Here is a 16,167-nt window from a genome sequence, read left to right on the forward strand (position 1 = left end):
GGGATACATGTACACATTATCCTGCCCGGGATACATGTACACATTTTCCTGCCCGGGATACATGTACACATTATCCTGCCCGGGATACATGTACACATTATCCTGCCCGGGATACATGTACACATTATCCTGCCCGGGATACATGTACACATTATCCTGCCCGGGATACATGTACACATTATCCTGCCCGGGATACATGTACACATTATCCTGCCCGGGATACATGTACACATTATCCTGCCCGGGATACATGTACACATTATCCTGCCCGGGATACATGTACACATTATCCTGCCTGGGATACATGTACACATTATCCTGCCCGGGATACATGTACACATTATCCTGCCCGGGATACATGTACACATTATCCTGCCCGGGATACATGTACACATTATCCTGCCCGGGATACATGTACACATTATCCTGCCCGGGATACATGTACACATTATCCTGCCCGGGATACATATACACATTATCCTGCCCGGGATACATATACACATTATCCTGCCCGGGATACATATACACATTATCCTGCCCGGGATATATATACACATTATCCTGCCCGGGATACATGTACACATTATCCTGCCCGGGATACATATACACATTATCCTGTCTGGGATACATATAAACATTATCCTGCCCGGGATACATATACACATTATCCTGCCCGGGATACATATGTACCCCGGGCGGGAGAGAAATAGCTGGGCATATTTCCTATCACCTAATACACCAATTCCCCCTAGCAGTAAGTAGGTACCCAGGAGTTCGTGTATAAATATACCCTGGCTGCCTGTCCCCCGCCACAATGAATGATTACTTCATCTCTGAACCAAGTAAATGTATAATTGCTAGTCGGTTAATAAGCTGTAATAAAGGACTTAACAGTTCCAGGGCCCAGAAAAAAACGTAATTAAAATAGGAATAACTAACGTTTTCTATTCAGCAAATAGCTAAAGCTTGCTCAGGTCGCCTCCAGCAAGGGGCAAGGATAGACCGCAGGACCTGCCTGTGTCACCTACCGCAATGTGGTAATATTAACGGGTGCTTAATAATTCTAATTTTCAATAATTAATTAATAATAAATAATTATTAAATGTTTAATAATAAATCTAATATCGAACACATGAGTTACTGCTAGATTATTGCTCAGATTTAAGCACCATATATTTACCGCCAGCAGCTCTACAGTCAGTTTTCCGCACTACAATACAACGTGTTCTCGCCTCTAATACCTCGCATTCATAAAGGAATATCCGTCAACAGTGCGAAGTATTCACATTTTCTGAGCATTAGTATCGCTAGGTTTAATGGGTTACCTTGAGGTGCTTCCGGGGCTTAGCGTCCCCGCGGCCCGGTCGTCGACCAGGCCTCCTGGTTGCTGGACCGGTCAACCAGGCTGATGGACGCGCTGACGTATGACTCACAGCCTGGTTGATCAGGTATCCTTTGGAGGTGTTTGTCCAGTTCTCTCTTGAACACTGCGAGGGGTCGCCCAGTTATGCCCCTTATGTGTAGTGGAAGCGTGTTGAACAGTCTCGGGCCTCTGATGTTGATAGAAATATTGCCGGAACAACCGTGGACATTTTCAAGAGGAAACTAGATTTGTTCCTCCAAGGAGTGCCGGACCAACCGGGCTGTGGTGGGTATGTGGGCCTGCGGGCCGCTCCAAGCAACAGCCTGGTGGACCAAACTCTCACAAGTCGAGCCTGGCCTCGGGCCGGGCTTGGGGAGTAGAAGAACTCCCATAACCCCATCAACCAGGTATCAACCAGGTATAGAGTTATCTCTCAGAGTACCTGTTGCACCTCTGCTCTTCAACGGGGGTATTCTGCACATCCTGCCATGCCTCCTGGTCTCATGTGATGGTGTTTCTGTGTGCAGGTTTGGGACCAGCCCCTCTAATATTTTCCACGTGTAAATTATTATGTATCCCCCTTCTGCGCTCAAGGGAATACAGATTTAGGTTCTTTAGTTGGTCCCAATAGTTTAGATGTTTTACTGAGTGGATTCTAGCAGTAAAGGATCTCTTGCTTAGGTTGTTACGGGCTGCGTTGTTATGGGTTGCTTAGGTTGTTATGGGTTGCTTAGGTTGTTATGGGTTGCTTAGGTTGTTATGGGTTGCTTAGGTTGTTATGGGTTGCTTAGGTTGTTATGGGTTGCTTAGGTTGTTATGGGTTGCTTAGGTTGTTATGGGTTGCTTAGGTTGTTATGGGTTGCTTAGGTTGTTATGGGTTGCTTAGGTTGTTATGGGTTGCTTAGGTTGTTATGGGTTGCTTAGGTTGTTATGGGTTGCTTAGGTTGTTACGGGTTGCTTAGGTTGTTATGGGTTGCTTAGGTTGTCACACTTCTGACTAGGCAAAATGAATTGCATTTGTCTCAAATAATCACTTACGTCTGGCGTTCATGCATATCGTAACTAGCTTCCACCGGTCTAATCTACCTAATAATGGCTGCTGTTCACTTACCTTCCGATGACAATATTTCGTGTGATGTAATCAGCCAGTCCGTCCCAAGTGACCAGGAGGTGGTACGCGAGGAGGTGGGTCGGCTGGTCTTCGCTGTGGCGAGCGTGAACGAGTAGTGTACACCAATCGATTGATTGATGAAGATTAAGCCACCCAAAAGGTGGCACGGGCATGAATAGCCCGTAAATGGTGGCCCTTTTGAGCCATTACCAGTATCAAACGCTAATATTGGAGATCTGTGGAGGTGCGACTGCACCCTGCGTGACGGGAGATGTCTCCCCCGTGTACACCAATCAACAGCTGGAGAATAAATTAAGGTCCCTTCATTGTCATCTGTTCGATACTCTGACGGCGCAACCCGTCCTCGACTCAAGTCCTTTACATCCAGCAGTTGACCCCACAGACGCATTCATAAATTTTTACATGCTGTTCATTCAAAACAGAAATTTTCTCAAATATAAATTAATATTATAATATATTAGCATATTGTGCATATATAGGCATAGGTTAGGTTAGGTGTTTTAGGTTCCGTTGGCGATTATTTGTATTTGTAGTACGTGGGTGAAGCATTTACAGCGTTGTGGTTCGAACAAAATTCGTCAGTGAAGCACTTGTCCCGGAAGTGTTCGAACGTCAATATTGTGAGTCCTGTGTAAACCTTTTTTTCATTCATAAACAGGGGGTTTGGCGGGTGCATGGAATCACTTTTGGGTCTTTGTTTGGGGGACGGGCTGGACAGCCAATCAGGACCAGTTTGTTTTGGTGCCACCTGTCCTCAGGCCCACAAGGCGTATTCTACCTTAGAAATAAGTTTGTTCTCATGTATACATTAATATTATTATATAATAAACTTCAATCTATAGCTAGGCGTAGGTTAGGCTAGGTGTTTAGAAATACATGGGAGACGCATTTAGATTTGTGATTCAAATAAAGCTCGTCAGCGAAGCATTGTTCGAGAAGTTTCGAACGTCATCAGATGTGAGTCGTATGTAAACAACTTTTCATTCAACCCGTCCTCGCAAACAAAGAGCCAAGCTCGTTAACCTAGCTGTCAAATCCCTGATTATGAATGAAAAACGGTTTACACACGACTCACAACTATTGACGTATTCCGGAACACTTCCGGAAAAAGTTCTTCGCTCAGGTCCTGTTCGAACCACAACCTTATAACTGCTTCACCAATGTACTTCAAATACAAATAATCGCCAACAGAACCTAAACACCTAATCTAACCTAACCTACGCCTAACTATACATAAATTTTTTATGGATAATAATATTAATTCATATGAGAACAAACCCATTTTTAATACACAGTATGTTAAAATTGATGAATGCGGCTGGGGAACACGGCCGCTGCTTTAAACAACCTAGTGTGAGGACGGGTTGTTTCATTCGTAAACACAGCCCGTCCTCTAAACAAAGACCCAAAGTCCATTCCAGGCACCAACCAAACCCCCTATTTATGAATGAAAAACGCTTTACACACGACTCACAACTGCTGACGTTCGAACATATCCGGAACAAGTGCTTCACTGACGAATTTTGTTCGAACCACAACGCTGTAAATGCTTCACCCACGTACTACAAATACAAATAATCGCCAACAGAACCTAAACACCTGACCTAACCTAACCTATGCCTATTTATACACAATATGTTAATATATTATAATATTAATTTATACTTGAGAAAATTCCCGTTTTGAATGAACAGCATGTTAAAATTTATGAATGCGTCTGTGGGGTTGACCGCTGGATGTAATGGACTTGAGTCGAGGATGGGTTGTTCGCTGACGCAGCCCGTCCTCCAAACAAAGACCCAAAAGTGATTCCATGCACCCGCCAAACCCCCGGTTTATGAATGAAAAACGGTTTACACACGACTCACAACTGTTGATGTTCGAACACTTCCGGGACAAGTGCTTCACTGACGAATTTTGTTTGAACCACAACGCTATAAATGCTTCACCCACGTACTACAAATACAAATAATCGCCAACAGAACCTTACGGACTCACCATAGCCCGTGCTTCATGGACATTTCGTTCTGAGTAGTTAAATCTAAAACATCTTCATCAACAACAGAACCTAAACACCTAACTTAACCTAACCTAGATATGCCTATATATGCACAATATGCCTATATATTATAATATTAATTTATATTTGAGAAAAGTCCCGTTTTGAATGAACAGCATGTAAAAATTTATGAATGTGTCTGTGGGGTCGACCGCTGGATGTAATGGACTTTAGATGAGGACGGGTTGAGGGATACATTAGCTTAGGCTATTTCCACCTCCCTCCATCCCTCCTTTCCAAGCGAACGTATGGAAACCTCCGCCTTCGAGCCGCCGGATCATGTTCTGTTTTCGCGATTTTAGATTTGCTACTGCCGTTTGGCATCCCTATTCAATGGTTCGGTTTGTAAGACGCCTGGCGCACATATCGCTTTGGGTCACAGGATTGTTGATAGATTTTGAACGTTTTTTGGCTGGTTCTTCGGGCGGGGTGACGGTGTCCGGCGCCGGCTTGGCTGAGAGGTGCCGGGAGTTGGCGGGTCTTGGTGGGCTCCTGGTGTGCCCTCAGACGTGGTAGGCAGCTGGCTTCTGCTCTGTCGGGGGAAGACCGGATGACTTTTGCGTTTTAATTGGGGACTGAGTATTTGGTTTTGCTACCCAGTGTTCTCTGTGTGGGAAGGGGGCGGTGCTCTTCACCTGAGGGACTCCTGCGGCTCCCCAAATCATCTGCCTGTCATTCGGTTTTGCGATTAACCCTATACGGGTACGCCGGGGCGTATCCAATCCCACGATCGTCGTCGCCTCTAAATCAACAACAACACACCAGTTGTTTAACTCCTGGGTACCTATTTACTCCAAGGTGAACAGAGGGAATAGGTGACAGGAAAAGTGCCCAACCATTTCTGTCCCGCCCGGGATCCTCGACTGTGAGTAGATAACGAACTCAACAAATTATTAAGTGTCCCACACCATAATAATATGCTGTGGGACATTTTATATGGTGCTGGACAATGTAGAATTGAAGATGGTGTAGAGCAGTTGAATAAGTTTATTGTGAGCCCCAAACCATTGGTGCAGTTGCCATTTTTCACCTCCTCAGATGAGCGTGCGAATCACCACCATGGACGCGGAGCTGGAGTTCGCCATCAAGCCCACGACAACGGGCAAGCAGCTCTTCGACCAGGTAGTGCGCACCATCGGTCTCCGTGAGATCTGGTTCTTCGGCCTCCAGTTTACGGACAGCAAAGGTTTCACCACCTGGCTCGTTCTCACCAAGAAGGTGAGTCACCAAGGCCACCATCTGGCTCCTCGTCAATAACGTTAGTCACCCAGCTCTTGCTACACTATACTGGGAAATGTAACTATGCCATTTAGAGATATTTTTTTATGAAAATTAAAAAATAAAAGGATGATGTGTCTTAAGAAACAGGTTCGAGGGTGTCAGGAAATTTCTCGTTATTACAATTTGAAACGATCGATTTAACAATTCACACTGAAAAGCAAACATTAGGCTTGAATACACTTTGTTAATGAAGTTTAGAAGGCTGTAAAATATTGGTAGCACTGCTTTTTCCTACCATTATAGTTCAAGCTATAAATGAAACGGAATAATTATTAAAGTTCTTATCTATATTTAAAATCATATAAGGCCTAAGGAATTATGCCTTAGGAGTTAAAGTTTCTAATGAAGCCTATTAATTCTGTTAATAAGTTATTATTTCCTGTAGGTCTTGCAGCAAGTGGGCAAAGTGCATGAAACGCCTCTACAGTTTAAGTTTCGTGCCAAGTTTTACCCTGAGGACGTTACTGAAGAGATCATTCAAGAAATCACACTGGTGAGAAGCTTTATTTGACTTTCATGATTGCCTTCTGCTTCTCATTTTAAACGCTGTGTACATGGGAAATTGAGAAAATTTATATGGGTAGTTAGGGAAGCACTGAGAAAGGTGCTTGTTGACAGGAAGTGTATGGGAATGGCGTACTGTGCTTGTTAACACACAGACATGACCACGACGTACACAGTTTAAAGGGGCATCGACATGGAGAACAAGCACATACTATTAGACAAGGGTTGTGACTTAGACCAGAGAACACAGATAGATGATGAACACCCAGGTGAGTCAAAGGAAATATAAGGAAGAACGTTTACAGTGTACAAATAGTCAGAGTAATTGCGGAAACTGACTCCCTATATGGATTGAAAAGAAGATCTAATAGAACTCAGCTATACGTGTTGAGGACCTAAGAGGTGAACCTACAAGGACACTTTTTTAAGTAATAAGGAGAAACCTCTAAGGACTGTTAAAAAGTATTCTCGAGATGCAAGCATAAATATTTTTAGGTTCTAAAAGTATGTTATACAAATAGAAGGAACACTGTAGTAATAATAGTTACACAAATAATAAATTTCGTTGGGGTCGAGCCTGGCCTCGGGCCGGGCTTGGGGAGTAGAAGAACTCCCAGAACCCCATCAACCAGGTATCAACCAGACAGGCAGCCAGTGTTTATATATGTTAGGCATATATCGAGATCCCCCTTCCCCAAGGGCGAAGTACTGACCCTCCCCAGGATACAATTCCACAACAAGCTAACACCTATTGCTAACACATCCATTGGATGAACCATAGATGTTTGGCTTCTCTTGTATGATAGTATGATGATAGATGGAATTACTGGTGTCGATTTCACTTTGCCTCAGATCTACAAGATCTTGTTGAAGTTCTCGGTGTACTGCTGCTCTCGGATTGCTCATTGACAATCCAAGGTTACACTCAACGGCTCCTTTAAAGGCAGATTCTTTGGCTAACTTATCAGCTCTATCATGCATTCGGAGGCCAACATGAGATGGAGACCACATGAAATGGACTCTGTTACCATCCTTAATAATTTTGTTGTATTTGTGCCTAGCTTCGGACACGAGCATGTTACAGTTTAGTTGAGAGCAATTAAGGATGATAAGGAGTCACTTACAATTAATGTGTCAAGTTTGGAGACCTGTACACATTTCAGTGCAAGGAGCAAGGCAAATAGTTCGGTCTGAAGGGTAGAGGCCCGGTTGTTTATACAGACTCCCCACTCAAAGTATAAGCCATCGCCCATTGTCAGGACAACTGCACTTCCAGCTGCACCCGTGGGGCGGTGTAGGGAACCATCAGTGTATATGATTTGAGAGAGAGAATGCTCTGTGGACAGAGCATCAATATGGCTTAAGGCGTTGAGCTTTGCCTCATGACGAAGCTTGGGCTGATCTCTAATTTGCTTCTTGGGTGGAAAGGGAGGAATTAAAACTGGAAAGGGTGTAATCTCCCACGGAGTAAGGAAAGTGCCGTTATTGTCTCTATTGTCTCTATTTTACTGATACATTCTGAGTTCAGTTCCAGTTTTAGTTATCCATTTGGAACAATGTTGACCTTCAATTAAAAAATTCTGGAGGGCTTCTGTGCAAGTGTTAGGATGAGTTAGCCTAAGCATTTTTATACCAATTTGACAGTTAATTTTAGTAACACGATCAACGACGCTCCTAATATTAAGTTCCTTTCTCATATTAAGTATCTTTGTGGTACGAGGGCACCCAAGGATACCCTCGTATCCTCAAAGCTTCGTTCTGCAATTTTTCAAGCTCTCCAAGGTTTCTTTGAGGCATCAAAGCAAGCAGAGGTACAGCATAATCCACTAAAGATGTATGCAAAGTACATCATTTTGTCACTTCTGACATTGGCACCATAGCTTGAGTGATAACCTGCAACAGCCTTGAGAGCTCGGAGCCTCTCTTTATACTGATGACAGAGTCTGAATACAACAGGACCATACAGTGGCACCTCAAGGCCAAGGTATTTGAATCTTTTCTCTGCTTTCATAACTAAACCTAAGTCCTGACACGAGTCTAATACAGAGTTAAGAGTGTTTTGTGTGTTAGCATACTTAGTGGCACACAAACACAAACCCACACGCACACACACACGAACACACACATACACACACACACATGGAAAAAGTGCAGCGGCATGCTACAAAATGGCTTCCGGAACTGAAAAACAAGAGTTACGAGGAGAGACTACAGGCATTAAACATGCCTAAACTAGAAGATAGAGGAGAAAGCGGTGATATGATCACCACATACAAAATTCTAACAGGAATCGACCAAATTTACAAGGAGGAATTCCTGAATACAGCAACATCACGAACACGAGGACACGGTTTCAAGTTAAGGAAACAGAGGTGCCGAAAAAACAGTAGAAAGTTTTCTTTTACAGAGTGGTAGACGGTTGGAACAAGCTAAGTGAGAAGGTGGTGGAGGCCAAAAGAGTCAGCAGTTTCAAAGTGTTATACCACAAAGAGTAGTGGGAAGACGGGACACCACGAGTGTAGTGGTGTAGTTACAGGATGTCACACCATCCTGTAACTACACTTAGGTAATTACACACACACACAGTTTAAATTGTATAAAATAAAATTAATGAGTGTAATAATAAAAGATACAAACAGACCACAAACTTTCAATAAATATATATTTGACCAAAAATATAGTGCATTCACATGTAAAAAAAAAAATTGCATTACATATATTTTTGGAAGTGTCTGAACTGTAGTTGAAAACTATTAATTCTGGCAGTATTGCATCAGTAATTCTTCTAAGGATTCACTGCAATGTTGTGTCAGGTGTAATATAAGACATTTAGTAGCAGATATTAAACAATATCAACTAGTGCTGTGTTGGTAACACTGCGTGCTGGCCTCAGTCATGTTGTTACTCTTCACTTCAGCTGGTTAACAAGCATTAAAATGTACCTTTAAATCAAGGACTCTTATCCGAGGGGTATCAATGCCCATTTTGGGGTACGGGACTCGATCTCTAAACAGTTAAAACAAAAACAAATAGTTGTATGAGAATGTGCTAAATCCTTGTGATTTTCTTTCAGCTGTTCTGTTGCTTCTCCTCACTATTTAAAGTTATACCCACCTATTGACATCTTTTAAGTCATAGTGATACATAAAAGTGATGATTTCGGTGATTCCCAGAGCCTGCCGGAGTGGGTATAGGGAGACACACTGGGTCTGGTATTGGGGTCTGGGGCTGTAAATAAGATTAAGAACCTAGGCGCAGTTGACTAAGGCGCGTCTGAGATTATCTCTGACGTAGGTTCGAACCCTCATCACGGCCCTTGTGGATTTGTTCTTAAGAATCTAGGCTTTAAATGTATATGTATTGATTAATTAACAAATTAATGTTCCATACTGAGGCTTTCATTGATGTGCAACAAAAACGAAATAACATGGTCAATTACAGCAATCCTCCTTAAATTATAGTACTTTTAGTAACTATTTGGTTAAAAGTACCAATTTGTAGTGATGTATTTATATGACTACTGATTTAGCCACTATATAATTTTCTTCTTTACTATTTTTAACTAAAATTATTATTATTATTATACTGTGTATCTAATGTTGCATTTCAGCGAATGTTTTACTTGCAAGTTAAAAATGCCATCTTAAGTGATGAAATCTACTGCCCACCTGATGCTGCCGTACTGATGTCTTCCTATGCCGTGCAAGCCAAGTATGGGGACTACTCACCGGAGTACCACAAGCCGGGCTTCCTGGCCAATGATCGGCTGCTGCCTCAGCGAGTAATGGATCAGTTCAAACTGAAACGTGAAGAGTGGGAGGAGAAGATCACCAATTGGTACAAGGAGCACCATGGAATGCTGAGGTCAGTACAATTGGGCTCCCATTCACAATCGCCGATCTCAGATTTGAATCCCGGGCGAGGCAGAAATGGTTGGGCACGTTTCATTTCACCTAATGTTCACCCAGCAGAAAATAGTTAAGCAACTATTTTGCTTAATAGTTGCTCAACAGTTGCCGGGAGTTAGGCAACTGTTGTGGGGTTACAACCTGGGAAAGGTCTGTAGTTTGTTCCTGGGAAACTTCGATACAAGTCTGATATTTTCTAAAGAGTGAACTGACTATAAGGGTATTTTTCTATGACAGTGGCCAGGGTGATATTGGGGATTATACAGCATTTAGGGGGTAGAGCATCCTGCAGAGTCCTGTATTGAGATCAGGCTTGTTGAATTGTGAAGCGGCATGCCTTGTAAATACTACAATAGAGGGAATACCTGGCTGTGCCCGGACCTCTCCATCTCTCCTCCCCCTTCCTCTCAATCTCACCACGCTCCACCTTAAAAAAATTTAATTTCTCCCTCATCATACCCCCCCCCTCTTCACCTTTTTCCATGCCTATCTCCTTCCCTTTCCAAAAATCCCCCGACCCTTCTCTTCCACCCCCATTTCTGAGTCTCTCAGAAATTATTTCTGAGAGACACAGTGCAATTCATTCAATGCAATGATTTTGTTATTAAAATATGAGGTACATCTGCATTAGTGCAGCTACCCTAGACTATATGAAGTGGAGTACAGTGTGTCAAAAAAAGCTAACTAGGTGATGCTAAAAAATCCCCATCACACAGGATGGTTAGTCATACAGAGGCATGTGATAGACAGTCTGCACTGGCAGACTACGGATGCATTTTGAGGATATCATCAACACAAGATTGAATAAGGCAGCAGTGGTAATAAAAGTCCCCATCTCGCAGGATGGTTAGTCATACAAGGCCATATGTTTAGTAGCCTGCACTGGCAAATTTTGGGTACACTGTGAGGATATCTTCAAGAATACGAGAGTGAATAAAGTAATCGCAAAGCTCCAGGTACCTCATGCCAACTGGTCTGAAAGGTCTAATTTGTAAATATGTCTACAGGTAGCACAACCAATATTTCATACTTCATATAAAATTGCATGAGCAGGAGAGGACAGTTAGATGCCGATATTTGTTTAAAGCGTGGCACTGGAACCTACCCAGACTGGCCTTCGACACTCCCATATGTCCCATGTGTGAAAGTTGGGCGAGGCCAGACCAAGGCGTCTGGCCTCCAGCCTCGAACGGACATTCTTACAGATACAGGCCTCTCCTGCTTGCGTGTACTGGGAGAACACGTCCTGCCCTCTGCAGAGCTCATTGGCGCAATTATTTATTAGTTATTATTCTCGGTACTTAAAAAAAAACTATATAAATTTCTTGTTGTTGTAGCGTGGCTTCAGAATTTAAATAATGCAAATTTGAAAAAGAAATATATATAAGATTTATTTTAACTTTTAGTGGGTTCTTTTGGATACAATTGCTAATTAATTCCCCGTACAACAGTTTATATATAACTTGTCTCATCTTCTTATTGACTGCATTGGTCATTTAGTCTTGCTTTATATATACTGTCTTACTTGCAGAGATGAAGCCATGATGGAATACTTGAAATTAGCTCAGGACACCGAGATGTATGGTGTTAACTTCTTTGACATTAAGAACAAGAAAGGCACAGAACTCACTTTAGGAATTGATGCACTTGGAATCAATATCTATGAGAAAGATGACAGGTAAGTTATTATTTAACAAATTGTATGTTTGTTAAGCTTAAATTTTGAGTTTAATCCTTTGTTTCAGGATAAACATCCACAATGAAAATTAAGCACTGAATGTGCTTCATAAATCAACAGCATGTGTGTTGATACCAACTCTAAACTATATGAATACAATCAACGACATCCTCGGCGATGACATTAAATTTCAACGAATCACGAGGAGCCCTGTGGAAGACCTTAAATCCAAAGTGAACAAAACTATTACTGCAATCAACGCAAAGAGAAGTGGTGTTCATTTCACTAAAACTCTAAGGCGACTATGGCTTAAAATATGCCTATGGCAATGTTACGACACATAAACCAGACAACCCACTACGTCCAATAATAAGTCAGATACCAACTCCAACCTATCACCTGACAAAAAGACTAAACGAACTCCTAACTCCATATATTCCAAACAACTATAGTATAAAATCATCATCAGATTTCTTGGAAATAATAAAGACTACACAGCACGAAGGAATTATTGCTTCACTAATCCTTATTTACCAAACGTCCCGGTCGACACCACCATAGAAATGATCCTGACCAGAGTATACAGAGACAAGAACACTCCCAAATTAGACATGCCCGAGCCACACTTAGAGTGCCTTCTCGAGCCATGTACAAAGGATGCTCCGTTCATCAGTCCGCAAGGTAACATGTATTTACAGATAGATGGAGTAGCAATGGGCTACTCTCTTAGGAGTGTTATTTGCTAACTTTTTACATGGGAACCATCGAGGAGAGTTCAGTATCAGACACAAACCAAGAAGATACTGCCGTTATGTCGATGACATATTTGTAATAGTAAAAGACCCAGATGAACTAATTGATCTAAAATGCCATCTTGAGAGAGTCAGGACTTAGATTTACCCATGAAAATGGTGAAAAAACAGTCTGTCTTTCTTGGATGTGCTATAATAAAAACAGGAACCTCTCTAAGCACCAGCGTATATACTAAGCCTACAAACATAGGATTATGCCTAAAAAGTAGGAGTGAGTGCCCCCAAAGATAGTGTTCTCAGCGCTTATATTCGTCGAGCTCTTATCCACTGCTCTGAATGGAGCAACGTGAGTAGGGAGTTTGAAAGAATAACTCAGGTGTTGGTGAACAACGGATATAACAACACAGAAATAAACACTACTATAAGACGACACCTGAACCGATGGTACAATCCTGAACTAAGAACAGAAACTACAACACCTCCAATAAAATTATATTACAAATCAACCATGCACAATGAACATAAGAAAATAAGAAAGAATAATGAAATAAATACTCTGTAAAGGAGTTTTTTTTTATATTATTATTATTTTCTACCACAGAGGTGGCCACACATTTACAATGCTAACCAGCATATATACATTTTCTTCTGTCCTCCATGGACAGGGTTAGAGAAGTGTTAAACATATAGTTCAAGGGTTTATTGAACACTCAACCACAGAAGGTGATTCGGTGCTTTTAAAATGCTAAGCTAACCTACATACGTAAATACATACATACACAGATTTACGTATGCCCTACATAAAGTGTTTGATGTGTCTTTTACATAGTGTCATTAATGTACATTCACAAAGGTGAAATGTAATTCTGATCAGCTTCCATATATATTTTATACCCATACATATACATACACACACACATATACATACATATATACACACACATGCATTCACATACATCTGTCTCATTTACTCTGACAGGGTGAGATAGCTGATAAAGAAACTAGTGTGCAATTAAGCACTTAATCACTGAAGGTGATGAAGGTGCTTTTACAAGCTCAGGAGTAAAAAGTACAACTCCTAACTAAAACATAGACCTAATCATATACAGTAATATAAATCAAAGAAGACTACCGACCTCTTTATTAAAGACAGCCCGAAGCCGACGGAACACCTTTTACAGCAGTCAAACATGGTATATATGTACACTTGCCCCCCATGAAGGATGTAGCCTTTAATCTAAGTACATAGGTATGACGTCGACCAACCGAGGCGTTTGACCTTGATTTGATTGTTGCCGCCGAAGGCGGCTAGTTTATTGTGCACCCCATACTCATCCTGTGAGCGGTAGCCCAAAAGCATTACAGAGGGCACAAAAGGTCTTTATCAGACCTCATCTTAGATTATTACATAAACAATTTCACACACTTGTCGTTTTTAGTGAATTTGTCTACCTCTATCCTCAGTTTCATTACCTGTTCCTTCATTGTTGTTTTTCTCCTGATGTGGCTGTGCAACAATTTAGGTTGAGTCTTTGCCTTGCTTGCTATGTCATTTTTATATTGTCTTTCTGCCTCTCTTCTCACCCTGACGTATTCATTCCAGCACTCTGGTATCCATCTCTGCTCCCTAGTGTCCTGTTATTTCTATAGTTTCCCCAAGCCCTTGTAGTTTGTTGCTTTGCTAGCCTACATCTCTGATTAGTAAAGTAAAATAAATTTTATTCAGGAAAGTACATACATAGTTGATTTACAAGCATAATGTTGGATTTATAGATAGAGGTAGTACATACAATACCTAAAGCCACTAGTACTCATAGCATTTCAGGCCAGGTGAGGTGGGGAAAAAACACTTAGACTAAAACTTAATAGTAATTGAGCTTAAAGTATAAATTGCGTTGAAAAATATAAAAGATAAAAAAGGATGGGAACATGGTAGAAAATAGCCAATATACAAGTTGGTCAACAAACAGCATTGTTTAAAAATAGTAAGACATGGGTTGACATTTAGGGGTAAGGTAGGTTACATGGAGTTAATTAGGTATTACTTAGTTTTCATCTTAAAGTGGTTGAGAGAGGTACAGCATTTGACATGATTGGGAAGGTCATTCCACATTTTAGGTCCCTTGATTTGTTGAGCATTTCTAGTTTGATTAAGTCGTACTCTTGGAATATCAAATAGGTATTTGTTTCTGGTGTGGTGCCCATGGGTTCTGTTACAACCTTCAAAGAAGGTTTTAAGGTCAGGATTGACATTACAATTCGGAGTTTTAAATATATAGAGTACACAAGAGAGGATGTGCTGACTTAATATCTAACATATTTAGAGATTTGAGTAAGGGTGCCGTGTGCTGTCTGGGGCCAGAGTTAGATATTATTCTAATAGGAGCTTTGTGTTGAGTAATTAGAGGACGTAAATGATTTTGGGTAGTAGAACCCCCAAGTACAAATACCATAGTTGAGATAAGGATAGATGAGGGAGTAATAGAGCGTCACCAGGGCACGGCGGGGTACATTATATCTGATCTTAGAAAGAATGCCAACAGTTTTAGAAACATTTTTTGCTATATTTAGAACGTGTCCCTGGAAATTCAGCTTGTTATCGATGAGGACACCAAGGAATTTACCATCAACTTTACTACTGATATGTATATTGTTTATTCTTAGATTAATTTCATTTGAGGATTTATTACCAAACAAAATATAGAAAGCTTTGTCAATGTTAAGAGTGAGTTTGTTAGCAGTTAGCCAGAGATGGACTTTATTTAGTTCAGTATTCACAGTGACATTTAGAGCAAGGGGGTCAGGACTGGAGAAAATGAAAGTTGTGTCATCAGCAAATAAGATTGGTTTGAGGTTTTGAGAGGCATTTGGAAGGTCATTAATGTAAATGAGAAAGAGGAGAGGGCCAAGTATGCTGCCCTGTGGCACACCAATGTTTATGTGTAGTGTAGGAAAATGGAATTATTCACAGAAACTTGGGAGTGCTACCCAATCTCCCAATCTTCATGTATCCAATCCGAACAACTTTACCATTGTGATCATTGCTGTCTTCTTATATGCGTTATCAATTTGCTGTATGGTGCCTATTAATCTTGTTTAAATTACCAATCAAGCTGTCAATGTAATCAATCAGAGCTTTAATATACCAATGTGCTTTAATATACTTACTAATCTCTCTCATCTCATTTTTTTTCTTGCAATGTATCTGTTATCATTTTATTAATTCTGCTAGAATTTACCTACTTAAAATTATCTGTTAGATTAAGGACCTGCCCGAAACGCTGCGCGTACTAGTGGCTTTACAAGATTGTAAACACCATGTTATGTATTCTCACAAACCCAATGTACCTTCTTGTATATATATAAATAAATAAATAAACATACTGGAGCCTGTCAGTAAGGTAAGACTGAAGGTATTGCAGGGAGTGACCTCTGATTCCATAATGATGTAATTTAAGAAGATGATTTTGGTGGTTGACAATATCAAAAG

General features: G+C 41.1%; 1 protein-coding gene across 1 annotated transcript in view; it reads left to right on the top strand.

Moving 5' to 3' along the window:
* LOC123762015 (moesin/ezrin/radixin homolog 1) overlaps positions 1 to 16,167 on the top strand; it is a 50,848-nt gene that overhangs the window by 22,956 nt on the left and 11,725 nt on the right. Inside the window, exons 3-6 of the mRNA XM_045748181.2 lie at positions 5,593 to 5,772; positions 6,221 to 6,328; positions 9,950 to 10,203; positions 11,779 to 11,925. Of these exons, the coding sequence (XP_045604137.1) occupies positions 5,593 to 5,772; positions 6,221 to 6,328; positions 9,950 to 10,203; positions 11,779 to 11,925 (689 nt within the window). The remainder of the gene's footprint in view (positions 1 to 5,592; positions 5,773 to 6,220; positions 6,329 to 9,949; positions 10,204 to 11,778; positions 11,926 to 16,167) is intronic.

This window comes from Procambarus clarkii, chromosome 34 (assembly GCF_040958095.1).
Source record: "Procambarus clarkii isolate CNS0578487 chromosome 34, FALCON_Pclarkii_2.0, whole genome shotgun sequence".
Taxonomy (NCBI): domain Eukaryota; kingdom Metazoa; phylum Arthropoda; class Malacostraca; order Decapoda; family Cambaridae; genus Procambarus; species Procambarus clarkii.